The 27,867-nt window shown below is 38.9% G+C and overlaps 1 protein-coding gene across 24 annotated transcripts in view; it reads left to right on the top strand.

Moving 5' to 3' along the window:
• MAGI1 (membrane associated guanylate kinase, WW and PDZ domain containing 1) overlaps positions 1–27,867 on the top strand; it is a 574,001-nt gene that overhangs the window by 453,592 nt on the left and 92,542 nt on the right. For 13 of the 24 annotated variants that reach the window (XM_033131854.1, XM_033131850.1, XM_033131835.1 and 10 more), the window contains exons 4-6: positions 11,601–11,807; positions 15,879–16,083; positions 25,096–25,178. In XM_033131854.1, the coding sequence (XP_032987745.1) occupies positions 11,601–11,807; positions 15,879–16,083; positions 25,096–25,178 (495 nt within the window). The remainder of the gene's footprint in view (positions 1–11,600; positions 11,808–15,878; positions 16,084–25,095; positions 25,179–27,867) is intronic. The other 11 variants (XM_033131847.1, XM_033131855.1, XM_033131838.1 and 8 more) reach the window with 1 other exon arrangement.

Raw genomic sequence — 27,867 nt, 5'->3', positions numbered from 1 at the left:
GGACAATGACAGGGCATTTTCAAGATTAGACTTAAAAACAAAGGGTAAATACAAAGTTGACTATTATTGTATTAGGGACATTGTATCTTTGATGTGAGAACAGCCCCTGTTCCTGGCCGTGGGTAAGAGTTAAGTAATTGACCATGAATCTTCCGTGTGTTGTTCTGATTTGACATTCTTTGGAGAGGCAAAGGGAAGAGAATTATCTTTGTACCTACCTACTGTTCATTTCCACATTGTGAATATAAGCTGGACAGTGTTTAGATGTTCATCAAACTCCTGATTGTGAACTCAGGAATATTTCTTTTGTGTGTTGCTAATTATCACTTGTCTTAGTTTCCTGGTGGTTGGGAGCCTGGGAGGGTATCTGACAATGCCTGAAGCAAGAATGGTTCAGTATAATAGGCCTAGGATTGAGGTGAGGGAAGGGAGGAGTACCGGGAGCTTCTTCGACATGTTGTCTTATAGATGGGAATCCAGCTAAAAATTAAAAATTCAAGTGGCTGAGAACAGAGCCAATGTGAATCCTCCTTCGTTAGCAGAAAGCGAATAGTCCTTATCTGAAATCACTTAGTATGCCCATCTGGGGAGCTTGAGTCCCCTAATATAAAAAAAAAAAAAACCCTTCATTTACATTTTTGGAGAGGTTAAGGGTAAGAGTGGTTGTGCAAAGCCAAAGAATGTTGGGTTGAAAAGGAAAAGCATGTGGCTCAGACAGCAACTGGTCTGGGGAAAAAGGAAAATAAACTCATTTTATTGAGGTGTTAGTGTTACAAGTGATATATAGGTCGAATCTCTTTGTTTCCCATTTAATTTTATTACTTTGACAGAGGTAGCTATTACCACCAATTTTTAGATGGGGATGCGGAAGCCAAGTAGCACTTAGGAACTTTTTCAAGGTGGTACAGCTGGTTCTAGAATGCTCGAGCCAGGAACTGAACCCAGCCCAGTTTGACTTTCATACCCCACACTGCTTCCCGAAAACCCAGGAGGAATATCCTAAATGTAACCAAAATGTTGTAGAACTAACCCATTAGGTACCTTAACCTAACTTCCTGCTATATAGCAACAGGGAAACATTTTTCAGAAAATGTCTGAACATCGTACATAAAACTGACTTTCTGTGAATGTCGCTTAGTTATTTTGGAGTTGAAATTTTCTTATGCCCGGGATTAATCCATTCCATTTTTTAAGGCGTTTGTGCAGTGTTTTTCAGTCTTTGACCTTTTAGCTGTATAATTTGCCTGCCATGTGAGATGGCTCATCATTTTTTGGAACTGACTGCAGTGTATTATGTTGACTCTTATAAGCTGAAAGCAAAGTGGGATTTTTATTAAATGCCAGATACTGTGACAAGAATAGGGCTGGATAGATTTTCAGAGAGCTTCCTCAGTCTTTGCCTTCCCTGGCCTAGCCCCTCAAGGGCGGCTGCTGTCTGTGGGACACTGAGGACCGTGCAGGCGGGCTACGTTCGGCACCGCCTGAGTTTGAGTCTCAGCCGCTCTGCTGTGGAGCTGTGTGCCCTCCGGCAAGTTGCTTAATGCTCTCTGTCTCCATTTTCCCTTCGGTAAAATGAGGATAATAATAGTGCTTCCTCATAGGTGGGATTAAATGAGACAATAATTGGAAAGGGCTGAGCACACTGTCTGACACATATAAGCCCTCAATCAGCATTAGCTCTTATATTTACACACAGGGCCGGTCGGTCCACAGTTGCCACCTGAGTGGATTCCCTCCCCTTTCTATTAGTAAGTAAACCAGCAGATTTGCCAGTAAAATATCTTATTTACATTCCAGGTATGTACTCATCCTCTATTTTCCCTGCTCAAATTCTTTTTCTCTCGGCTTGTCCTGCTTCCGGAGAGGAAATGTATGCCACCACAACACAAAACACTCTCTACAGCAAGGCACCTTAAACATTTGTAAGTAATAAATGGACGGGATGGAATATTCCTATAGTAAAGAACTTAAAGAACAGGTAAACATATCTAAGTCCAAGTTGCTTCCTTCTTCTCCGCCCTGTAGGTAACCACTGTGAAAGGATCTAATACAAAGATTCAGAAAACTTGTACATAAATGGCATATATATTCTTCTTTATTTCACTCTGTTCTTGCCTTTCACATATATCTTAGAGGTCTTTCTACATAACCCCACATAGTTCCACCTCATTCTTTATAAATGTTGCAGTACCCCATTACCTGTATTAATGTACGTAATTTATTTAACCAGTGGTCCTGTAGTAGATGGAGACTTAGGGTGGACCCTGTCCCACCCCCTCTTTTTTTGGTGTTTGGTGAAAATGCTGCAGTGAGAATCCCTGTATAAATATCTCACTATCATGTTCTGAATATATATCTATAGGCTAAGTTGCTGGCAGTGCAGTTTTAAAGCAAGCCTTTTATACAGATACAATTTGTTTCAACAAATATTGAATGAGCATTTACTTTGGGTCAGACATTTTCCGAGCCACAGGGTGTAACGTCCAGGGCAGAAGACCAAAGAAGCTCTATCTTTAACGTGCTTATGCTTTTTAGTTATTTATTTTTACCGACACTTGTCCAGTGTGTACTAGGTGCTGAGTGCTCTCCAAAGTGCATTATATTCACTAACTCAATTACCCAACAATCCCATGAGGTAGTTATCATTTATCCCCATTTTACAGAAAAGGAGTATGAAGCCGGGAGATGCCAGTTACTGTTTCTAAGTTCAAGTGGTGAGCCAGAGCTAAAGCTGGGACTCAAACCCAGGCCATCTGGCTCCAGGGTGTGCACTCTGCAGCCTGTCAGGCTTGTGAGGCAATTACATTGGAACAATTTCTAGACAAGTGATGAGTGTCCTGCGAAGGGAACTACAGCGAGCTCCAGAAGCATCTAGAAAGAGCACTGCATCTAATCCCGCACCAGAGTGAGGCCCCTGGAGGAAGTGACATTTGAACTGAAGCGTGTCAGAGGACTTCATGGGTTTAAGTGAGAGGCTCATGATTGGGTTTCAGGTCAGAAGTCAGCTCCGGCCATAACGCCTGAATCCAGAGAGAGCAAGATGATGAACAAAGAGAAGGGTAGGATGATGGGTCCTCGGAAAGGCGGGGCAAGGGACCACGCTTGCTTCCTTCAGCACCGGTGCTGTCCAACAGAACTTTCTTTAGTGATAGAAATAAATGTTCAGATAGAAGTAAAAGTGACCAGTGGAAAAGCCACTAGTCACATGTGGCTATGCAACTGAGAAACTGAATTTTAAATTTAGTTTAATTTAGGCAAACGTAACCTTAAATAGTCACACGTGCCTGGTGGCTGCCATATTTTACAGTGTAATTGGAGAATAAAAGCTTCTGCAAGAAAGGGTGAGGACCTCTTCAAAAAGATCTTTCTCTTCTCACCCAGCTGACTTCAGAAAGCTAAAGCACCTCTGTAAGAGTTAAACTCCTTTTCAAAAAATGTATAATTTTAAATCCTCCCAAGAGGGATGTCACTACAGAGGAGTGGTGGTCATTTTGTGTGGATACATTCAGTGACCTGTGACATGGCAGGCAAGTAGAGTGAACCAATAAAGCCTCAAGGCCTGATCACCTCCAGAATATTTTTTCAGGCCCAATATTTGTTTGGGTTTTAGAATAGAGTTGTAGGATTTTAAAGGTGGGAATGCAGTGGAGCTCATTTCTTCACACTATAGAACTGAGCTCCAGAGAGAGAGACTGATCAAGACACTGAAGGGAATTGGGGACAAAGCCTGGCCAAATGCCCGTCACCTAGGTCATGCCACAGGCAGGACGAGAATGCCAGTATTTCCTGTGTCTGCCGCCTGGAAATTGACACTTCTTTTGTAGACTCTATTCCTAGTTTGCTCATTCATTAAAGATGAAACACTGAGCAATTGCAGATAGGATCATTGTTCTTATGGGTCTTCCAGTCTAGTGCACAGGACACATTATTCAAATAATCACAGAAATACATATATAATTGTAAGTGTGTTGGGATCTATAAAGGAGACCATAGAATGGGGAGATTTGATCCTTATGGAGTTGGGAAAACGTCCCCTGCAGAAACATGAATTGAGGTGAGCTCTGTGGATCTGGAGTTAGGTTGCTAGATGGGGCAAATAAAAATGCAGAATAGTTAATCTTGCATTTTATCTGGCAACCCTAATTGGAGTTAGTTTTGGATTCCATTGGCGGTGGTGATGAATCTCAAGATGTTTATGTGATTGAAAAAAGCTGGGCTTGGTAATGTATTTGTTACAATAAGGAGCTAAAGAAGCAGGTGGTGATGATCCTCCGAGGAAGACCCCTCGTTTCTGTCTTACATAGCTAGCGAGATGCTGCTACCATTTGCTGAAATGAGAAACTAGAAAAGGTCAGGTGTGGTGGGGGCGGGGGGCAAGCCTCCTTGATGAAACTTTCTACCCCCCCCAGCTCTAATACAGACGGTTGTGTCTACCCCAGCAGAGCAGAGGCCCCTTCTGGCTGTGCAAGGAACCCATATCACCCCTCAGAAGGCATCAAAGTTTTAGTGGAGCTCATAATTGATGTCTGCTTTGCAATTTGAACCAACTTCTCTTTCTGTCACTAGACAGAATCAATATCAAGGCAAGTCAAGCCAAGAAGTCAAGGATAAACATGTCTTTTCTCCTTGGCCCAACTTCCTAATCGTGGCACTGAGCTAATTTATTTGATATGGTGCCTGAAATCAATCAATTACACCATCTCCTCTCTCTCTGTCTCTCTCTGTCTCTCTCTCTCCTTTTGACGTTTTCACCAGCAAGACAGGGTGCTGCCTCGGCCAGCTCTTGGATCTTCTCTAGGAGACAGTTTACAAGGGATGACTGTTCAGTGGGGGTGGTTCCAAACATGCCTGTTTTACAAATGCCTCTGGGTAGAAGAGACTGAGTATTCACTTTGAGCCTTGCAGAGGTTTTCCCTCAACATTGGAGTGCAGTACCAGTGTGACATTTCAAATTGGAATTGAGGGTTGCATGTTTCTGTGTGTTAATTAGGAGGGGGATGTCAGCATTCAATGATATTATTGTTTTGCTTCCTAGAAGGTCTGCAAAAATGCTACTGCCATGGGTATACTTTGGGGGTACACAGAGAAAAAGCAGGGGTGAAGAGAGTTCTTGTTTGTCATTGACGAAAATGAGACCGGCTGAAGGCCTGCTTTTGGCAGGCCTTGGAAGCCTTCTGTGTGATAAGCTCTGGTGGCAAACCCCACCGTGGAATGTTCTCTGTTGATAATGACAGTAGCCACAGGGAGTCTGTTGACTGTTGCTCTACATATGAGGACAGGAGGCCAGGGGCAGGGAAGTTTCTCTTAGTTCCCTGCTCAGAGACCCCCCGAGATTCCTGGAGTTGAGAGCACAGGTGCTGGCGACAGAGAAATCTGTGTAAATGCCAGTCATCACGTAGGCATTGTGGGGATCTCGGTTTCTTTACATGGAAGTGGAAATATCGATGCCTTTTTTGCTGTAGGCTTGTTAATAAAGATTAGAGTAAGTGAATACATGGGTAGTGACAAATGGGAGATGCACAATAAAGTAACTTTTGTTAATGTTCTTTGAATATGTATTTTGATAACAATACCCTGTGCTACATTTTGAAGCTTTTATCTGCCCACAACATCTGGCACAATTTAAGACTGCTAGGGTTTATTATGTGCTAATGTTGTGCCAAGCACAATGCTGAGTACTTTATATATATTATTTAATTTAATTTTCACAAAAGGTCTATTAGATGGGTACGAGTCCTACCTTGGTTTGTACCGTGGGAACTGAGACTGGAAAGAGAGAGGGCCCTTACCTGCCTAGGGTAATAAAACTATTATGTTGCCCTCTTTGGTCTTATATTTAAAGCCAAATGGCACTGGCAAGAGCAAACACCTAATTATAGGATGTTGGCTTATTGCCCTCCCGCACGTACAAATGATAGTTCTGTAGGGTGGAGCAGGAGGGAAAAGGAAGAGTGAAAAGAAAGTGATGGGAGTCATGAATGATACCATCGGGCGTTGGGCAAGCGAGTGGCAAAGTGAAGTGACGCGGATCGGAGGTAATTCACTTATAATTGATGGACTGCGGTAAAACCGCCCTGAGTCATGCTATTAAAAAAGCACACCCACCTATAGCTATTCATGGCTGCCGTTCATGGATACTGTCTCCACTTGTTCATTTACTCATTCTGCAAAGAATTACTGAGTGACAGTGCATGGCTGGCACCGTGTTAGGTGTGGGATGCGGTGTACGTGAAAACAGATGTGGTCCCTGCCCTCATGAAGCTTTTACTCTAGGGTAAAGACAGGCATCAATTAATTAAGCAGTCTGATAAATACAGTAAAGGGCGTTGGGAAGGAAAGGTACATGGTTTCCTGAGAACACGTAAGAACCTCTAAGGGCGGCTTTGGTCTAGTTTGTGGGGTCAGTTACTGTCCCTGAGGATGAAGAGTGACCATGGGGCAAGAAGCAGAGGGAAGAGTGGGTGCAAGAGCTGTGAGATGAGGGGAGCACCGTTTGTATGTGAGGGCTGAAAGAAAACCAGTGGGATTAGAGCAGAAAGAGCAGAGGGGAGCGACAGAAATGTGCCTACAGAGCTGTTGGGCTCGTCATGCCCTGCCTTGGGGCTGAGGCAAACACAGATACGCTGGGCGGTTATGTACAAATGTGTGTCTCTGCTTTACACATCAGGAGCATAAGGTGTTTTTGAACACCCCTCTCCCCCCAAAAAAATCCTGTTTGCCCCCTTGGGTGTGACATTGTCCCACTGAAAATGTGTGCTCTAGATTCCCAGCTATTAGTGGTCACCACTATACTGTTCTACTTATTTTGAACAAGTTTCTTTCATAGGAGAACACAGACAAGTCTCTCTCCCCGACCCCACACAAAAGGTGGGACCTGGGGACAGAGGGCCTGAGTGCTGTTTCCCCAGGACCAGCCAAGTTGACCCTCAGAAAGACAGTTCTGCTGCTTTGGGCCTTGGCATTGCTATTTGCCGAAGAGGAATCGTTGTCTCTGTCCTGGTGACCTCTGCTGTGCAGAGGGTGCTCCGTGGCCCAACGGCGCCGGCATCCCGAGTGCTTGTTAGAAATGAGGGCTCACAGGCCCCTCCCTGACTCACGGAATTAGAATCTGCATTTAGGGTGGGACTTGACACTTTGCACAAAGTTTAAGAAAACTGATGTATACCATATAGAGCAACTGTGAAGATCGTGTTTTAGTCCCATTTTTACATTTTATTTCTAGTGCCTAGCATGGTGCTGGGTATAAAAAGGTTCTCTGTGAGGAAATATATGAGTGAATACTAAATTTGTACAAAGTGAGCAGCAGTATAGATTTGATTCATTCTGCCTTACAACTCAGGGTTACCGTCCTTCTTAAATATTTTATCAAGCTCTAAAAATTGATTTGCAGTCCCCATTAATTTTTAAATGCATGTCAGAAAATATTTTCTTTGGCTTAATGGTGGCCAGAGATCATGCCTGTTAATTAAGGGCAGCGGTGGCTGCTGCTTCCGTCATCCCCTGCCCTCCCCTCTGTCCCCAGCCGCTATCCCCGTTGAGTTCTATTGTAGAGCCAGTTCTGGAAATAGCAACACACACACACATTTCCACTTGGGAGGAAGCCCAGCCACCTCGGGAAGAGTGTGTTTGCTAATGTGGAGACTGGGGGACAGTCAACCTCGTGTCTCCTAGAAACTGTGCAGCCTGCCAAGTGGTAACCCACATTAATTTTCTAATCATTTATAATTCTTCGCATGAGTTTTATCTCTAATACCATTAAGGGATCTGTATATTCTTTACAGGCAGTCTCTCGTGCGTACTCGCTGTGAGGTTTGTGTTTCTGCCATGGCGTCTAGGCTTGGCCATATTTACTACCAGAGTGCAGACTATTGATAAGGTGGAGAGTTTCCTGGAAGGGAGGAGTTGTAAACTCAATTACCTGGGAGGACCAACAGGTAGAGTGAGAGAGTGAATAGGGTGGGGACGAGGCAGCAGAGACCCCAGTAACTGTGGCCAATGGTGGCAGTCAGTGCATAATCTGACTGTTTTTAAATGTTGGTCACGAATTCAAATTATTTTTCTAAATACCGTGTTTCCCCACAAATAAGACCTAGCCAGACAATCAGCTCCAATGAATTTTTTGGAGCAAAAATTAATATAAGACCCGGTATTATAATATATTATGTTATATTATTATATATTATATAAGACCCGGTCTTATAGTAAAATAAGACCGGGTCTTATATTAACTTTTTGCTCCAAAAGACACATTAGAGCTGATTGCCCAGCTAGGTCTTATTTTCGGGGAAACACGGTATGTAAAAATAAAATATCTGGAAAGGAAAGTTGAACCCTCTGCAATTAGGAAACCACTACATAGAAGCTTTTCTGTCAAGGTTGTGGACAATATGGAAAACGAGAAATGCTGGAGTAATTTGAATAAGAACACCATCTCATATTTATAACACTTTCTAGTTTACAGGGTACCTTCAACAAAGGTACATTATTTGATCGTCAAAATAATCCTGTGAGGACGCTAGCTAGAGGACGCTAGCTAGCGCAGGTGCTGTTTCAGAGAAGTTTCGCATTTCATAGAGAAAGGATTACAGTGAATGTAAAAAAAAACTTGTCCAAGGTTATTTGGTCATTGGCAGGTTTGCTTTGCTTCTTCCTTTATATCAAGGAACAATATTCAGTTACCAAGTGGCAATCACTTCAGACGCATTGTCTCATTAATCCTCTCAACAAGGTGTAATGAGCCTCATTTTAAAGATTAGAAACATACACTGTCAACATTAATAAGCTTTTATCAAACCTCACTCTAGTGGCAGACTTGAGCATGGGCTACATACAGGCTCTAAATGCACCATCTCATTTTGTCCTACTGACAGGTATTCTAGGTAGAAACTAGGTACTCTTAGAATCCCAGTTTTACAGACGAGGACAAGACTTTACAGAATGGTGAAATAAACTGGCCCAGGGTCACATAGCCAATTAGTGGCTGGTGTCGCTGGGATTTGAACCATGGGCTGTCTCTTCTACGTTCTTTACTACTACAGTGTGCTGAGTACTAATGCCTGTATTTCAGATTAACCCAAATGAAACTGCTGATGTCTGACCGTTTGTTTTCTGGAACAGCAATTTCATGTGTTTCAACCTAATAATAGGTGCTTTATCTGTCTCCTATCAATCTTAAACTAATTTCCAGAAACAGGAAACAACTGTAAATAACTGGATTGTTTTGGGGAGTTTTCAGTTGCGTTTAGAAATCTGCTAATCATTTATTAATTTAAGAAAGACCCTGAGCTTGAAAACTTGAGGAAAATCCATACATATTTGTCAAATATAGGTAGAACTTTTATTTCCCAAACATTTATTTCTGTCATAAACTGAGGATGTCTAAGTTTTAATTGATTCTTAATTGACAATAGTTTTATGAGTGTTTAATGGCACTGAAAAAAGAGTAATACGATTATAAAATTATAAGTATAAAATTACAAATTAAGGGTCCCATCGTTTAGTCACATCTTTCAGTGGAAGATTCTTAGTTGTAGACATTGACCTTATTTTAACCTGTAACTCAGAATAATACATCATGTTTTTGTGTAATAATGATCGGAAGGAATTACTACACAATTAATGTCAGTAGAGCTTTGTCTCTATTTTTTGTTCACTGTAAAGATTTTTTTTTAGCAATTAGCTGCTTTACTTTCCTAAACCTCACTAATAGTCTTTGGTTAATGAAAAAGTCAACACTGTGGCCAAGTTTGAACTTCAAGAAGGCATGGGACATCCTTTGATGTAAGCTCTGTCGAAGTGTACGATAAGGCTTGTTCCTTACGTGTTCTCATTCTTCCTTGGGTATGTGTTAGCCCCTAAAAGCACAAATGGGCTGCCTTTCTTCAGGCTGATTCTGCTCAGTCCCCATACCTTTAGGTTGGAAACCTGAAAGAATCTTTTTGAAGAGTTGATGTGCCTATCACCTCCTGTGAAATAACTATGAAGATTGAGGGCAAGTCACCATAATGTGTTTATCGGGTTTCTGTCCAGTATCCTTCAAATGCAAACATGGTACCCTGTAGTCTACTGCACTTTTAATTTGTGTGTTCAGAGCTCCCCCGCTGACATGCCATTACAATACTCTCAAAGAAAGTGGATGTGTACGTTCATACATTTGGTGATTTAAAAAAATATTGTAAAGAAATAATAAAAAAGAAAGCTTAATTATAACGCTTAATGGAAGCAAATTCTTCATCATCTGTGTCTCATACAGAGACATATATTACTGTCTCATTTTGCCTTTGTGCTTGTATAATAAAAATGTATATTTTATGTAATTATGTTCTGAGGTTAGACAGTGGGATGAGATCCTTGGAAAGAAACAGCATGTACAGGCTTCCGTGTGATTTACAAATTCTACTTAACTAAGCAAAGAATTACAAATCTTGCTTATGATATATTGAAGAGCTCAATATAATTTGTCTTCCGGGGCTTACTCTAAAATATGTGAGATGGTGAATGGATCAATGGCATTCTAATGCTGATTTTTTTTATCATGTAGTCACGGAGTATTATTGATTATAAGCTATACTTTTCAAACTTGGGCCATTTATGAATTACCTTCATGATTTTGTCCATATCTGAATATAATGTCTATTATTTACTTAAAATTTTCTTTTAAAAGCTTACTTTCTAACACAGCATTTCAAAAGGAACTCATCACTACCATTGCTATTCTTTATTCAGTTGAATAATTTCTTATTCTTCATACTTACCTTTTCAAACTTCAAGTTAAAAAAGTCAATTTTAAAAAATACCGTTTTTCACTTAATTTTTTAAAGTCAACTTTATATTAGTACCACAATTTGCTAGTTAGAATTTTTTCTAGTGCACATTAAAAATATGCAAAACTCCATCCGTGTACCAAAGAATCGCTAAGCACGTTATAGTTGGACCTGAACCAAACTTAGGAGAAAAGTGGCTGAAAGAAGATGGGCAATTACTAAGAGTGACCCCTAAGGGGTCCCACCGTTGACACAGAGTTTTCTATTAAAACTTGGCAAGGTTGTTCCCACCCCAATGACCCTGAAAGTCAAACCTGCCATTCAGTGAAAGAGGCGCCACGTGGGGCTCACTGTCCTCCTTTTTAAGTATTACCCTGGTTCCCTCTTGAGGAGTTCCCTTATTAAGGGAAAGTGACCTCCGCTTGGTAGGCATGTCAGGGTGCCGGCGGTAATGAATTTTTTATTTTCTGTGAGGCTCTCTCTAAATCGGATTCAGCATTATGCTAGTGTGCGTATGTAAAAAGGTGACCAATTGAAATCCCAGTGTAATGAGGATGAAGCTTTGCTATTCAGCACGGCCGCCTTTGTTTTTAGCCCTCCTAGTAAGTTCTTTGCAAGAACTTTCCTCCTTGCTTCTGAAATCGTCTCGTCTAGCTGGGTAGCAAAGACATCTTTTCTCACCAGTTTCAGATATGAAATACAGTTTGTTCTGTGTTGTTGTTTTTTTCCAGCTTAAATACATAGTTTTAAATGTGCTGAGAGATTTGGATGTGAAGTCTTGAAAAAAACAAAGTCTTCTTTCTGAAACATGCAAATGTGTGTCTCTCCATCTCCTAGGAAACTATTATGGGACACCCAAACCTCCTAGCCAGCCAGTCAGTGGGAAAGTGATCACAACGGAAGCCTTGCAAAGCCTGCAGTCTGGCTCCAAGCAGGCGACCCCGAAGAGAAGCAAGTCCTACAATGATATGCAAAATGCTGGCATAGTCCATGCGGAGAATGAGGAGGATGATGACGTTCCTGAAATGAACAGTAGCTTTACAGGTAAAGAACAGATCTTCTTCCCCTCAGTGGACTTGGTAAAGCGGGCAGTGGGAGGCGTTTGCAAAGGATGTTGAGAAGGTTTCTCTTCTCATGAGGAATTCAGAAAGGTGGCCAAAATTCAAACTCTGACCACACAATGCTTGGAAGAGGGGGTCTTTCTCCTGGTCTGTTTTTCATACTTCTTCACCAGATGTTTTAACTTCAACTAAATAGCTTAAAGGGGCTGGAGGGAAATGTCTGTAGAAGGGAGTCAAGAATAATCAGCATTGTTTCTTTCTTTTCAAAATTATATGTATACATATATATGTATATACTCATGTATGTGTGTATGTGTGTGTGTGTGTGTGTTTGTGTATATATATGAATATTTCCTTTTTGTTCATTTATTTCTTGGCCTTAACACTGCTCTATAATTATGGCTGATTGCTTATAAAGAAAAGTAAGAGAATTTGTTTTACGGTTTAGTAACAAATGATGCTGTATAGAAGACTAGCACATCCTTTTACATCATACCTTTGTAAATAGAGATTCAGTGGAAATATGTCATGTGTTCAGTTTACTATATACCCTATATGAGAGAAAGATGGAAAAATAATAAACACTCTAAGATTGTATCTTGCATATGCATTCTGTATTATACAACATATATTACTCATTGCATTATGTATTTATGTATGTTGAGGTCTACCTACCCCCAGGCTTAGGTATGTTCTCTGTGTTAATGAAATGACCTAGAACTGTTCAAAAATATTTTTCACTATGTGGGGGTTTAACCTTACGTAGTTACTCAGAATGTAGCAACTGTATGAGTCGTGAGTTACTCCACTCTATATAATGTTTTGACTTTGAAGAATATCTTGTATCTTCTATTTTTCCTATACTTAAATGTTTTCTTTTATACTTTAGGGTTATAGTTTTTGAGGACTTTCCATTTGCAATGTATGAGTTCTTTCTCTCTCATAAGGGCTTTTCTGGCATCACCCCACTTCACTCATTACTTAGTGAGACCTAACTCCAATAAAGGGGAAATTAGTTAAATTCTGTATTTTCCTCCTTGTGCTGCCAAGCCTAAGAGAATATTTAGGGAAAACTTTGTATTAGTTGAATACTTTCTATAGACTGTACAGGTCTTTCTGAGGTTTTCTCATTCATTGAGCTCAGAGACCTAAAATTCTCCAAGATGGCCATTAAAATCATGTGTTGATGACTTTTTTTGTCATGACAGTAGCCCAAGCCTTCTGCAAGAAGCATTGGTAAAAGGAGGAAGAGGCCTGGTTTGGTATCCTAGTTTGGTTCTTGGTAGTTGTCTTATTATGAACATAATAAATATCTAATCTTTCTTATCCTTAAAAAGACTCGTCAGGATTAAATCATGTCTCACTTCCCCCTTCCAGCTCTAAGAATTTGATTCCATGAAAATTTCCATTTTCTCATTTAGAATGGATTAGGCCAATGGCTATATCCTATAGTTAGAATAGCTAGGAGAAATTTCCCATCTGTTACATACGCCTTTATTGAAATCAGCTGATTTCATCCACTCGGACATAAATATTTCATGCATTTATAGTAGCACTTGTTGATCCGAAAGCAGATTATTTAAAAAGTCAATATTTCTTTTAAAAAATAGCTAATGTTTTAATGTCTTAGTCTTTCAACAAGTAAGGATAGCAAATCATGATATAACCCAAAACATAGATGTGGGCTCAGAAACTGAAGACCTTAGGAGTAACCTGCGGTGCAACAGTCCTGCCAGGCCAGGTGCATGGCCCCTAAGAAGCATATGTGCCTTTGTCCTGTGTTTATTAAGTAGGTTTCTTGAGACAAAGCAAGTAGGGGTAGTTTACTCTAGGTCTTGGGGCTTTTCCTGTTTCCTGTCCCTGTCTATAGAAGCCATGCCTCAGAAAATCTGTCTCCATAAAACCCCCATTGGAATCCTAGCGTCAGAGGAAAGCTTCTGGGCCCAGGTCGTCATAGCTAAAGTCAGTCTGATCACTAGTTTCTGCACAAAAAAGAAAGCCAGGAGGCACCTGATTGCCTTATTCAGGTGTCTGTCTTTGCACCAAGAAAGGTGATTGGATGCACAGAGAGACCTGGTCTCAAAATATACATGCGATGGGACACCCTCAGTATATACGGAATGTGTTGAACATATGATTCCTCACTTAACCAAACTACAGCTGTGACAGCTGGCAACCTGCCATGCACTAACTCACATCGATTCTTTCAAATGATTGACGCTACCCAGCCTATGGCATGGGTATCAAACTAGCTGTGTCAGAGCATTTCGCACTCTGAACCACTTTGTGTAACAATCCACCAGCCTCTTGGAGCATAGAGTGACAGCAGCATAATGAAGTCTTGCCTTTTTAACAATCTCTCCGGGTGATTATTATGTACAGTGAAGTGAGAAAGGTAGACCTTCCAAAGATATACCCGAAATGAATATGGGTAAATCTTTCAATCCTTGCAAAGTTTTGAATTTATTATTTATTGATTAGTAATTTCAAAATATTTCTTCTCTGTTGTCCTAATTTCCCTTTTTCCCTCAAACTTACAGTTATTTTATTAATCTGTACTCCTGGATGCAAATTATAAAACCAAGTCAAATTGGTTTAAGCAGGAAAGGGAATTCAGGGGAATTCAGCAGTTAAAGAGGCCAGAGGCAGCCTTGATTTCAGGCCTGAAATCAGAGGCTCAGTGGGGGTACCGGGTGACCCACCTCCTGTTCCTCTGTGTAGGCTTAGTCTCAAGCAGGTCTTACCAAGCACCTACAACATGAGAACCTACTCACTTAGTAACTTCAGCATCAAGAGGCCACCTTTTGCTTGATAGAACAAAACTTCCATGTTTGACATTTGTTGGTTTGCTTTGGATCATGTGCTGGTAAGAGTGTGACTTGGTGTCACCACATGAGCTACGAGTGGATTAGTCAGGCCTCACCTAGAGCTGGCATAGAGTGGGTGATTTTTAAAGGGAGATCTAAGTGGTGGGACCAGAAGAAGAGGGGATAGATGCAGAGTAAGGAAAGACCACAGGCAGCCTGCTCAATGGTGGTGCATTTTTGGTGGAGGTGATTTTTTTAATAGGCTCAACATATCTTCTATCCAACCGTTCGTTGCATTACCTTTGTTCTCATGTGTGTCATTGGGAGCTTCTCATCTGAGAAATATTTGAATTACAGCCTTTTATTATTCCTCAATCTGCTTTCAGTAAATCAGAAATAGCTACAGGAAAATTACTGTGGGAGATAGAAAGTAACTCCACCCCTGATTATTATGTTTTAAAACCCCATAGAGAGTGACATTTAATATCATCGGCCTCTATAAAAATTCAACCAGAATGTCAACATTGCCCTTTGCAGAAATTTGATGACATCACCTCTTAATGTTTCTAGTTCATAAAAAGGAGAAGACTCATGTACTTACAGCCTTCTTTTAAGACCCAAGTCAAATGAGTCCACCCACACGCTACTGTTCTGGGGATAACCATCTTGGTTTTCACAGGAACATTTTCTTCAGTTTGGCAAAAGAGACTCAAATCTGACTCAGTGGTATAGCTGTCTCTATATTCTAAACTTTTGTCGACTTTCCAGCTTTATTTGTGTCTTTGATCTCTGCCAAAAATGTTTTCAATAATTTATACAGAATGGACAATAGTGTTACTATATATCTGTTTTTAGCCTGGACTTTTACTTTCGAAAGTCCGCTAAGTCATGAAAGCAAACGATAGTTCTGGAATGAGAGTGCAGCTCAGTCTGTGTTTGGATGGTCTTCTTAGTTTAAGATACTTAAAGGTTTGAGGCAAGAATTTGTTTCTTCTCTTACATTTCCAAGATTGTGAGCAATGCATGATTTGAGCATTTTCTCTTTAGGTAAAATAAATTTGGTCCATCGTTCTGATGTTTTCATCAAGAGAACTTTGATCTAAATAAAACAGAACATAGTCAATGGTCAGAAATTAGGAAAGGATGAGGGCTTTTAAGAGTATAGGTGCATACTGTGGTTGGGCTGGTACCCCACTTTGGGGTATGATTGATGATATTTTTTCTCTCTCTCTCCGCCCCTGGTTAAGCAGCCGATTCTGGTGACCAAGAAGAGCACACTCTCCAAGAGACAGCACTACCGCCTGGGAATAGTAGCATCACCGCTGCTCCCATCACGGACCCTTCTCAGAAGTTCCCTCAGTACCTACCTCTTTCTGCAGAGGATAATTTAGGTCCTCTACCTGAAAACTGGGAGATGGCCTATACCGAAAATGGAGAAGTCTATTTTATAGAGTAAAGTATACCATTATTTCTACCTGAACCTCTCCCTTCCTTTTACTCCCCTTCCTTTCCTCTCTCTAGCAGCTATAGGTGTAGATCAAATCTAAAAGGATTGATCACACACTGATGGTATTCGCTTATACACTTTAACAAGCTTTGTACAAAACAGCAATTAGCGTATCATCCTGATCATTGAGCCTGAATAGCTTGAGGACCCATACGGTTAAAAATTTCCCAAAAGAGTTTGACAACTAAATTATGGTGTATATATAAAAATTATGGTATAATCTATAAAGAATATGTTTAGCCATTAAAAATAGGTAAATCCTTTGCTTATTTTTTTCTTAATTGGGTTTTCTTTTTGTCGAGTTTTAAGAGGTCTTTATATATTCTGGATACAATTCTCTTATCATATTTCTGATTAGCAAACATTTTCTCTAAGTCAGGTGTTTTTTCATTGTTTTAACTTTGTCTTGTGAAGAGCCGGGGTTCTTAATTTTGATGGAGTCTAATTTACCAATTTTTTTCTATTGTGGATTGTGCTTTTAGTGTTGTTGCTAAGAGATCTTTGTTTAACTCAGTAATAAAGCAGTCTGCTCTATTTCTTTTAGAAGTTTTATAGTTTCCATATTACATTTAGATCTATGATTCATTTTAAGTTAATTTTTTACATGGTGCAAGGCATGTTGATTGAAGTTTGAGAATATATAGATATGAAGTCTTTCAAAATTATAACAGAGAATACTATATAGTTAAACAATAAATAGCCTTTACTGAAAAGAATAAAAATACATATGATTGAAACCATATTAAGAAATCTAAGATTGTAATTTCCTAACCAACAATAGTAAATTTTAAAAATGCTGTTCTTTGGCTCTATTATTAAGATTGTCTATTAAGATTCACCATAATTTTATGTACCACTGAAAAGAAAAAAACAAAATGGCCAAATTAAACTATAAAATAAATAAAAGTATAGGTAACTCTATTATATTCAAACAGATTGAAATCGAAATTCCTCTGTTCAGTGAACAGTAACAAAAGGGGGAATTGCAGGAACAATATATGAAGTTTCTCACTTTTGTAAAATATATGGGTATTATGCTAGGTGTATATATATGTACATTTGTTTGTGAATATGTAGATATAGTTCTATGTATAGAAAAACTCTAGAAATATCTTAACACTTGAATTTGAATAAGGAATTTAAGTAACTTACTTTATAAACCCATTATACATTTCTCTTTGGCTTGAATATGTATTTCCATTCAAATGTATTTTTGAGCATATATTTTGTAATTGAAAAATCACTGAGGGTAAGAAAGTGTAATTTTCCCTAAAGAGGTGGGAGAAATGGAAAAGGCTTAAGTCTCAGAACACCCTCTTTCACAACCGACGTAGGAAATCTGAGATTTCTAGTGAACGAGAGCTCCTGTGTTATTTTCCATCTAGAAGGAGGGGACAAGTCCTTGTTTCCGTCTTCACATTAACGACAAATGCTTATTAAAGACAGGGATGGAAGATGGAGTTTTTTTCCTGGGAGTCAGGGAAGTATAGCACTTAAGAGCTCACCTACAAAGTCATATTGTTCCCACCACTTACTAGTTGTGCTTACTTCTTTGACTCTCAATTTTCCATATCTGTGAAAGGACTGAACATTATAAATCAGACCTGCCGTGTCACTGTCGTGAGAATCATATTGATGTAGGATATTTTCTTTGTGCCGGAATCACGTCTCGTCAATCCAAGAATGGAAGCACAGACCAAGGAGAGGCGAGGAGTTGTAAAAGAGGATAGTTTATTAAAAGTACAGAGTAAAGAGTCGCAGCTCTCAGAACGAGAGGGGGTCCCCACCGGGTTGCCCAGCGTGGGGCAAAGGCTGTCCATTTTATGCCTTCCCTTGCCTGCTTGGAGAAGGGGGCTGGTGCCTTCTAATAGAATTCTTCTATCAGGTTTGTCCTGTTTGCCCACCCTAAAGGGATTAACGAGCCCGTTCCTATCTATCAGATCTGCTCCCTTGTGGGCCAAAAGGGATTTGCGAGATAATTTATTAACCTCAAGGCGCATCCTCATGTCTTTGTCTTGGAGTGAAGGAGACATTCCAAACCTGGAGTTTCAGGATATGGCTGCCTTTTGTTTATGTCACCAGGGACCTTGCTAACTAACCTGTCTCAAGATGAGACAGTGGATGTAAAGATGAGACAGTGGGCTAGTACTAATTAGTGAGCATTATTGTTACTGTTGCCATTTTCGTCATCGAAATTTGGTTATTACAGAGGAGTTTAAATGTTTTAAGGTTGGATATCAACTCTAGGTTTAGGATTTTGTACTTAACCTTTGGCAATAAATTGCCTTCAATATTATCTCCATTAGTAATGAAACATTGTATTGAGCGAAGGAAAGTATAACAGAGGAATTTCTGATACAGAGTAATATGTGAAACTCTAATTCTTGGAAAAGAATGTACCAATAATTTTGCTAAATACTGACTTGATAAATTTGAAAAAAGAAAGTTGGTTATTTTGATGGTTACTGAAGATCCAAGACTCTGGTTTGCTTATAGGAGAGTGCAGTGATTTCCTTACATTTCATAACCTAATTTAGCTTTTAACTGATGCTAATGTTTTCTACATGGGCCTAATATTTATTAGAAAAATTATGCAAAAGTGTGGCTTATGACAACTGTGGCATTTGTTCCACTGCTATCAAATTACATAGATATTAAGTTATTAGATAAGCACCATTTATATTTTAGCCTAAATTATATATCCAGGTTAATTCGTTTTCAGATGTTCTTCATTCTAAAGAACTTCATCTTCGAGTATCTTACACTGAATAGCAAAATTAAATTTCTATGAAATCAGAAGTAGCTTGTTTTATGTATGTGTGTGAATGTTTATGAAAAATCTAAGAAATGCTGGAATTTTAAAAGAACATTAAAAATCAAGCGTGGACTGACATAAACTTTGAACATTAAATAGAAAACAAATATAAGACTTTGAAAGGAAGAAAAACTAAGGCACATTGGCTAAGGATTTTAGGGTCAAAGGAATACAGATGGTGAGTTCCCTGAGTTTTCTTTTTACCTCGTATACCGCAGACTTGGAGCTGAAGAAACCAAACCAGTAACCCAGAAATACCAACAGGTGGAGACACACACACAGAGACAAAAATAAGCCCTAATAAAGGCCTACTCTCTCTAGGAAAAGGACCAGGGAAAGGGCATCGTACAAGACAGTACAATTGTATTCAATAACTGCTGGCCTCCAGCCAACAGCCCAGAAAATCCTGTGTTCCCGCAGCCCTGCCAGCAAACGTCAGGTGGAAAGCCTGGTCGTCTACCCTCTACGGGCTATAACTAGGAGCCCAAACCTCTCTGCTGCGGTACATCCAAAAGAGCTCAGAAAGAGCTGGGACTTGGCTTGTGGCCAGGCAGTAATGAGCACTCCTCCTTTCCCCACACGGACTCAGTGGAGGCCATGGCGGGTAAAGCTTGGACTCTCACCCTGACCTGGCTGTTTGAGGCAGCCTCCCCCTACCCACCAGGGTGGCATCAGAGGAGGTGTGACGGAACATCGGGGCTTTTACCACCATCCAGTGGTGAAGAGCCCCTGCCATGGAGTCAGTAGCAATAAGCTGGGAGCAGTAATGAGACACTCCTTCCCCTCCCAGCTAAGCTGGTATCAGTGGAGATCTAGTGGGAAGCTGGAACTCCCATCTCCACCCAGCAGTAACCAGAAGCTCCTCACCCCCTTGGGTGTCAATGAAGACCAAACTGGGACGCTGGACTTGAACCCCAACTGAGAACTAAGAGGTGGCACCCACCCTCCCCCTGCTTGAGCAGTGTCAGGGAAGGACACCTAAAATGGAAAGTTTAAATAAGCTCTAGAATGCTATGCATAAATGTCCAGGTTTTAATAAAAATCCCCTTGTTATATCAAAAATCAGAAAATACCTCAAATGGAGTGAATAAAGATGATCAGTAGATGCCAACACCAAGATGACAGGTGGTACAATGATCTGACAAAGATTCCAAAGCAGCCGTCGTGAAAGTCTTTAATGAGCAATTATAAACATGCTTGAAAACTATAGAAAGTTTCAGCAAAAAGTAAGTCTCGGGAAAGAAACAGAAGACATAAAAAATGGAAATTATGGACAGAAAAATACAAGAACCAAAATAAAAGACTCAGTAGGTGGCGTCAACAACAGCCTGGAGGGGACAGAGGAAAGAACCAATAAACTCGAAGGCAGAAAATAGAAACTACCCAACATGAACAACAGAGGGAATACACTCCATACAAGTTGAACAGAGCTTCAGGAGCCTTTGAAGCAATAACAGAAGATCTAATACTTGTGTCATCAGAGTCCCAGGAGAACTGAAAATAGGTGGGGCTGACAAAGTACTTGAAAAACAAAATCCTTCAAATTTGGCCAAAGAAATAAACCTACAGAGAAGCTTAGTGGTCTCAAATGGGATAACCCCTGTCCCCCCTCAAAAAACTATACCAAGACACATCATTGTCAAACTTGTGAAAATAAAGAAAAATCTTGAAAACAGAGAAATGACACATTCCTTATGTTAGTGAAACAATTCAAATGACAGCATATATTTCATCAGAAGCCACAGGTCAGAAGGAAGCAGCACAGCATTTTTCAGGTGCTGAAGATAAAGAAGCAACCTACAATTCTATATCCAGTGAAAATAATATCCAGTGAAAATGAGGGGGAAACCAAGACATTCTTAGATGAAGGAAAACTAAAAGAATTTGTCACCAGCAAGCTTGTATTAAATGAATGGCTAAACAATATTCTGTAAACAAAAATAAAATTATAAAAAAAATCTTAGAACATCAGAAAGGAAGAAAGAACAAAAGAAAGTTAAAATATTGGTAAATAAAATACACTTCTCTTAAGTTTTCTAAGTAGGTTTAAGGGTTGAAGCAAAAATTATAACACCATCTAATACGTTTTTAAATGTATGGAGAGAAAATATTTAAGACAATTTTATTATAAATGCTAAAGGGTTAAAGGATATATATGTGTGTGTGTGTGTGTTATATATAGTTATATTATATGTGACTATATGTAGTGAGAGATGATATAGTTAGAGTATTTGGGCTGCTATAACAAAAACAGCATAGACCAGGTGGCTTAAACCACAAACATTTATTTCTCACAGTTCTAGACATTGGGAAATTCAAGATCAAGGTGATGGCAGATTCTGTGTCTGGTGAGAGTTCACTTCCTGGTTCATAGACAGCTGTCTTCTTGCTGTATTCTCACATGGTGGGAAAAAGACAACAAATAGAAAACAGAAAACAAAATAGAAGACTTATGTTCTTACTTGTCAATAATTATATTAAATAAATTTAAATACATCAGTTAAAAGATAGAGACTGGCAAAGAGATTAACAAATGTGACCAAACAATATACTTTTTACCAAAACGTATTTCAAATAAAACAATATTGTTAAGTTGAAAGTAAAAGTCTGGAAAAATATATCTTGAAACATTAATCAGAAGAAATAGAGTTGCATATTAATGACAGGTAAAGTAGGAAAATCTCTAAACACTTAGAAACTAAATAATACACTTCTAAATAATCTATGGGTCAAACAGGAAGTCTCAAGGGAAATTTTAAAAATACATTGACCTGAATAAAAGTGAAAAACAGCATCTCAAAATAGGTGGGGCACAGCCAAAGCAGTGATAAAAGGTAAATTTATAGCATTAAACCAATGGAAAAGAAGAAAAATCTCTAATAAACAACCTAAGCATTTAACTCAAGAACCCAGAAAAAAAATAGCAAATTAAACATGAAATAAGTAAATGGAAGGAAATGATAAAAAGCAGAACTCAATGAAATCTAAAACAAAAACAGTGGAGAAAATCAATGAAACAAACAGCTGATTCTTGAAAAAGATTAATGAAATTGAAGAACCTCTGGCAAAACTGACAAAGGAAAAAAATTAGAGAAGGCACAAGTTACCATTATTAGGAACTAAATAAGGAATTGCCTCAGACCTTGAAGACATCAAAAAGATTAGAGGATGCTGCCCACAAGTCTGCATACATAAATTTGACAACTTACATGAAATGGACCATTTCCTCAGGAAGTGTGAACTACCACAACTCATCCAATAAGGAACAGATAATATAAATAGCCCTGTAACTATTAAGGAAAATGAATTTGTAATTTAAATGCTCATGAAAAAGAAATCTCCAGGCCAAGATGGTTTCACTAGAGAAACAATCAAAGAAGAATTCGATTTCTACACAATCTCTTCCTGAAAATAGAAGAGATTCTATTTTCTAAAAGAGATTCTAGATTCTAAAATATGTTCATGAAGCTAGTGTTACCCTGTTACCAAAAACAAACAAGGACTGTGCAAGAAAAACTAAAACTGCCGAGCAATATCCTCATGAATATAGATGCAAAAATCTGTAACAAAATGTTAGCAAATAATATTCAATAATTTAGAAAAAGAATTATACACCATGACCAAGTGGGAATTATTCCAGGGATGCAAGACTAGTTCAATATTCGAAATTATTATCAATGTGATCCACCATATTAAGAGACTAAAGAAGAATATCACACAATCATAATCATCAATGCAGTAAAAGCTTTTGACAAAATTCAGCACTCATTCATGAAAAAAATTATTAGAAAAATAAGAATGGGGTAACTTTCTTGACTTGATAAATAGCATCTACAAAAAACCTACAGCTAACATTATACTTAATGGTGAAAGACAAAATATTTTTTCTGCAAGATTGAGAATAAGCCAAGGATATTAGCTCTCACCACTCTTAATTCAACATCATACTGTAAGTTCTAGCCAGGATAATAAATCAATAAAAGGAAATAAAAGACAAAAATTGGAAGGGAAGGAATAGAACTGTCCCTCTTTGCAGATTATATGATTATGTAGAAAATTTCAAGAGTTGTACAGAAAATTCTAGAATACGAGGTATAATAAAAAAATATGGTGAATGTTTACATTTTTAAAAATGTATTGCAGAAAATGACACATTGCCATTAATCCCCCTCAAAATATTCTCCCTTCCTTCGAACACACTTATCCCATCATTCTTGCCACTTACTGAAGCAGTTCTGGAAGTCTTCTTTCGTGAGTGTCTTTGGTTGTGCTGTCGTGTGCTATGTGCTGTCGATGTCCTGAATCAATTAAAAACATTTACCTTTCATGGTAATTTTGATTTGGGGGAAGAGCCAGAAGTCACAAGGTGCCAGTGCCAGTGAATAAGGTGGATGAGAACACACCGTAATGTTCTTATTTGACGGACATTGCCGTACCAGAAGCGATACGTGACACAGAGCTTATCTGGTGTGATCACAAAATACTGTGAATGCTGCTGCCAAGTGCCATCCAATAGAAAGGCAGGGATCTTCAATACAGGGAGCAGTACATAGAATCTTAGTAAGAATGTGTGACAAGCTTCAATTTGTTTGGTGCAGTCAGTTAGGTGTGAGCTATGGTTGAGAGGTGTGTTTTGAAGTGTGCCGTAAATCATCCTCCATTATGACAACGTTCCGTGTCACACATCGCTTCTGGTATGGCAATTTCTGTCAAATAAAACATAATGGTGTGTCCTCATCTACCTTATTCACCGGTTCTGGCACCGTGCGACTTTTGGCTCTTCCCCAAAGTTGAAATAATTCAGGACATTGAGGCAGCCATGACAGCACAACTAAAGACACTCACGAAAGAGGACTTCCAGAACTGCTTCTGAAAGTGGCCAGAACGATGGGATAAGTGTGTTTGAAGCGAGGGGGTAATATTTTGAGAGGGATTTAATGGCAATGTGTCTTTTACTGTAATAAATTTTTTTGTTTGTTTAAACATTCACTGTATTGGTTTGATCACACCTCGTAAGTGAGCAAATAAGTAGTATTGACGGTGACAGTTGTTACTATATTACCTTACTGTTTTTCCTTTTAACTTAGTTTTTTCTTTTAACTCTGTATACATTTGCGCATTCCGTTTTTCACTTAAGGCATATTATTTTTCAATACTTAATAAGATTTAAATCTAAGGCAAAGAACTGGCGATTTTTCAACATGTTTACAACCTAAACTTCAGATTTCCAAAAAAATTATTTTTAATGTCTTGCTTTCGTTTCTGGTTTGCAGTATAAACTACTGGATTTGCCGTCCTTTACCCCTCCTGTTTAGCTTGCATGCAGTGGCTGGGAGCTCAGGCAAAACTTTGACCCAGTGTACTGCTCTGCTTCAGATTTAGTGTTTCCATCCTTCTCGTGACATTTCTAACAGGACGAAGGGCAGTATTCTTGGGAATGTTCCTGCTCTTTCAGACCTTCAAGGGCTCAGTCAGTGTCGGTTGAAACACTTCATCTAGAGTTGGGCTATAGCTTCCACAAGGGGTTGGGTGACATGTTTAACTTCTCCAAAGATTTTCTTGGCCCATAAATAGAAATTTATGGTAGATAATTTGGGGTTGCCTTCACTATATCTAAAGCATAGTTTAGGGCGCTGTGATTAATGATATGTGTTAGCAGCTGTGAGCCACTTGCATGAATTGAGGTAATTTCACACTGTCATGAGAATCCTTATATAAAAGAATGAGTGAAAGAGCAGCCTTCTTTGTGAATTCCAGCATTCAAGATTTAAGTGATAGCAAATTGAAAATAAATTGAAGTTTGCTCTTCAGCAGATGTGAAGACTAAAATAAGTAGACAGCAGTAGACAGTGTAGACAAGGGGTGTCATTTGGAACTCATTTTTCAAAAATAAAACTCGTGTTCCAATTTCAGCTTTCAATAATGGAATGATTATATCTTAGATAAGTGAAAAGCCTGCCTGAGATCTTTCCTAAGCCATTTTATAATTCCAAACTCAGGCTCTCTTCTGGTGTGGGTTTGCTGTTGGAAAGTATCTTTGATTGGTTGAAGAGCAAATGTTCAAGTGTATGTAATTCTTTTGTCATTGAGCTTTTTCCTTTTCTTTTCAAACATATTTCTTGTTTTTGTTTCTGGATTTCAGCCATAACACAAAAACAACATCCTGGTTAGACCCTCGGTGCCTGAACAAGCAGCAGAAGCCTCTGGAAGAGTGTGAAGATGATGGTAAGGGGCTCGGCAGGTCATGGTTTAAGTGAGTTGGGTGTTTGTTCACACATGCAAATTTTAAAGAGTTGTAGCAAAGGTCAACCAGGTTTCAACAAAGAGTTTTTAAAAGGTAATCTGGACCTGTGCTAGGTCAGCTGCCCAAAAATATCGTCAATCTAACTTTCAGTTTCAAAATTCTTGGCCATATGCAAGGCAGGTGTAAGGGAAAGGTTGAAGAGCTTTCTTTGGATAGGGTTGAGGTTGTTTTTCCTTTGGTTTTTCTAGGACGAAAGCCTTAGTTTCACCCCTTAGACATCTTCCAAATAAGCAGAAATAGTCTCTGCCTATTTCTTTTCTGTTTTCTCATATCTGTTTATACTCATTGCGATTGGGGACTCAATGCAGTGGGACTATGAGTGCTCCCAGTGACTCGATCTAAACGTGCACCCTATGCCTTCTTACGTGATGTTGCCTCTCATTGGAACATCATGCATCACATTTGTCTCTTCCTTTCAGTCTCAGCATAGGTGGTACCTTTCTCTGGGAATCTTCCCTGACCACCCCACCCACTCCCGACTGGGTTAGGCACCGTAATCAGTCTCCTCTCTCCAGTCCTACAATTAATTCCCCAAGAGCAGGGACAGCGCCGTTCATTTTCACTGTCGCATGCCCACTGTTGCAGACTCTACTCTCTCATTATTCTGCTACCTCTTTGAGAACGATTTCTGAATTCCTTCCATTGTATGCCCTTTTAAAATTTGGTAATTATCATGTATTTGCTTTTTGAGTTCATTCCTGTTTCTATGTAAAATGCAGTCTCTGGGGAAAATCTCATTCATTTCCCTGAATCCCAAATATCAACCTTATTTGAACAATTTCGAAATCTATTTGAACTCTCAGAGTACTATAAATAACAAAAGAGATGCTTATAGTGGATATCCTTCTTTCTGCTTTGTGGTACAAGAGTCCCATGGTCTATGAAAGGAAAAACAGTTTTTTGTCAACTTCCAGAATCCTTCACTTCTGACACCATATCTGTGGGGGTTTCCCACACCGGGCAGTCCCCCTATTCTCTATACACACCACCTGCGTGTCCTACAATTTAGTTCAGTCGTGACTCTATTTACCTGGGTTTAGCACAGATCCTGCAGGCTTAGAGCTCATTGAAACATAAATACATGAAAATAAATAAATAAACTACAAGGTAATCCAGTTTCTAGTAAATGCACTCTGGTTTCCAAAAGCAGAAGGGAAATCAGTAGAATTGTTATAAAAGAATGATTTGTTTACACATAAAGGCAGATGCATAGTCATACCTCCATTGGCAATGGAACAATACACAGCCAGAAATTATTCAAATGAAGATACAACCTCTGCCTTCAGGACCTTGGAGGAAACTCTAGAATGTCTCTAAAAATAACCATGTACCTATTGGACTCTACTCCTATATTATGAAATTCTTAGAGGAAAAGATCAGTAGCATTTTTAAAACTCTTCATGTTTCATAACTATTATTTCCCAAGTCTTGATATAGGGAAAGCAGATCTTGACTTGTTTGAGAATCGCTGTGTAACTTAGAGTATTTCTTAAGTACCTGGAAAGTGTGTTCTTCCAAGAAAGAGTCTCAGGTGTTACCCTAGCCCCACTCTCCTTGTTAATCTCGAAAAAGAATCAACTGGTTATAAAAGTTCCTATTTTAAAAAGTTTATTTCAAGGCTTTGGGATTTTTAATTACTCTTCCAAAATGAAAAAAAATTGAGACTGAACAAATGTGTTCCTTTTCAGTATACTGAAGTCTATCCCATATTCTACCAAAATTACTTTTTGGTATGAACAAATTAAAAGAGAAACGGTTTGCTTTGCTACTCATTATTCATTTCTGGCATTTGAATTAGTATAATTATAGAATACATGTTTTACTGTAAGATACTGGATCTTTATTAATTTATCCTCAGGCAGAATTGTGTGTGTGTAAGTATATATCTACATATGTGTGTTGCGTGTGTGTGTGTGTGTGTAGTTGAAGTTTATTTGAAAATGTGAGCCAGTAAATTACAATACTGTCAAAACCTTGTACTCTAAGATTCATCATTGTATCTGGATCACAGATGAACATGAAATGAACATAGACTTTCATGTTTACATTTCTGTGACTGACTTCAAGTGGAAATACAAAGCCTTTTCACTGAGGGGCATGACTAAGATACTCATTTACTCCTGGTCCTGAAGAAGGATGGAACAGATGTGTTGTCACGTGTGTTATTTTGCATGCTTACGGGATAGATAATGGACTGTCCCGATTAGTCACATGTGACCAATTTTCAAAGATCAGAACATAAAATACATTCAACTGTAAAACTTCATGGAACAAAATTTAAACTTTACTTGATGACTTGATGATTTTGAAGGCACTTTAGACACTCACGTTGCCATAAGATCTTCAGTGTCAGTGTCCATTATAATTCTACTGGGAAGGTATGGAAACACCTGTTAATATAATTTTATAGGTGGTAGAAAACTCTGGTAACTTTTACTGAGAAAAACTTAATGCAGTAAAAGAATTACTGAATGGTTTTGTTACCAAATCTAGTAATTTTTAATTCTTCGGATTCTTATCATTGATGTTAATGTTACTTCCTTTAGAACAAGTATGTATTCATATCAAATGCACTGAGTTTAGTAATTATCCCTTCAACATTAGGATTTA

Source organism: Rhinolophus ferrumequinum, chromosome 17 (genome assembly GCF_004115265.2).
Source record: "Rhinolophus ferrumequinum isolate MPI-CBG mRhiFer1 chromosome 17, mRhiFer1_v1.p, whole genome shotgun sequence".
Classification (NCBI taxonomy): Eukaryota; Metazoa; Chordata; class Mammalia; order Chiroptera; family Rhinolophidae; genus Rhinolophus; species Rhinolophus ferrumequinum.
This window is presented reverse-complemented; position numbering and strand designations above follow the sequence as displayed.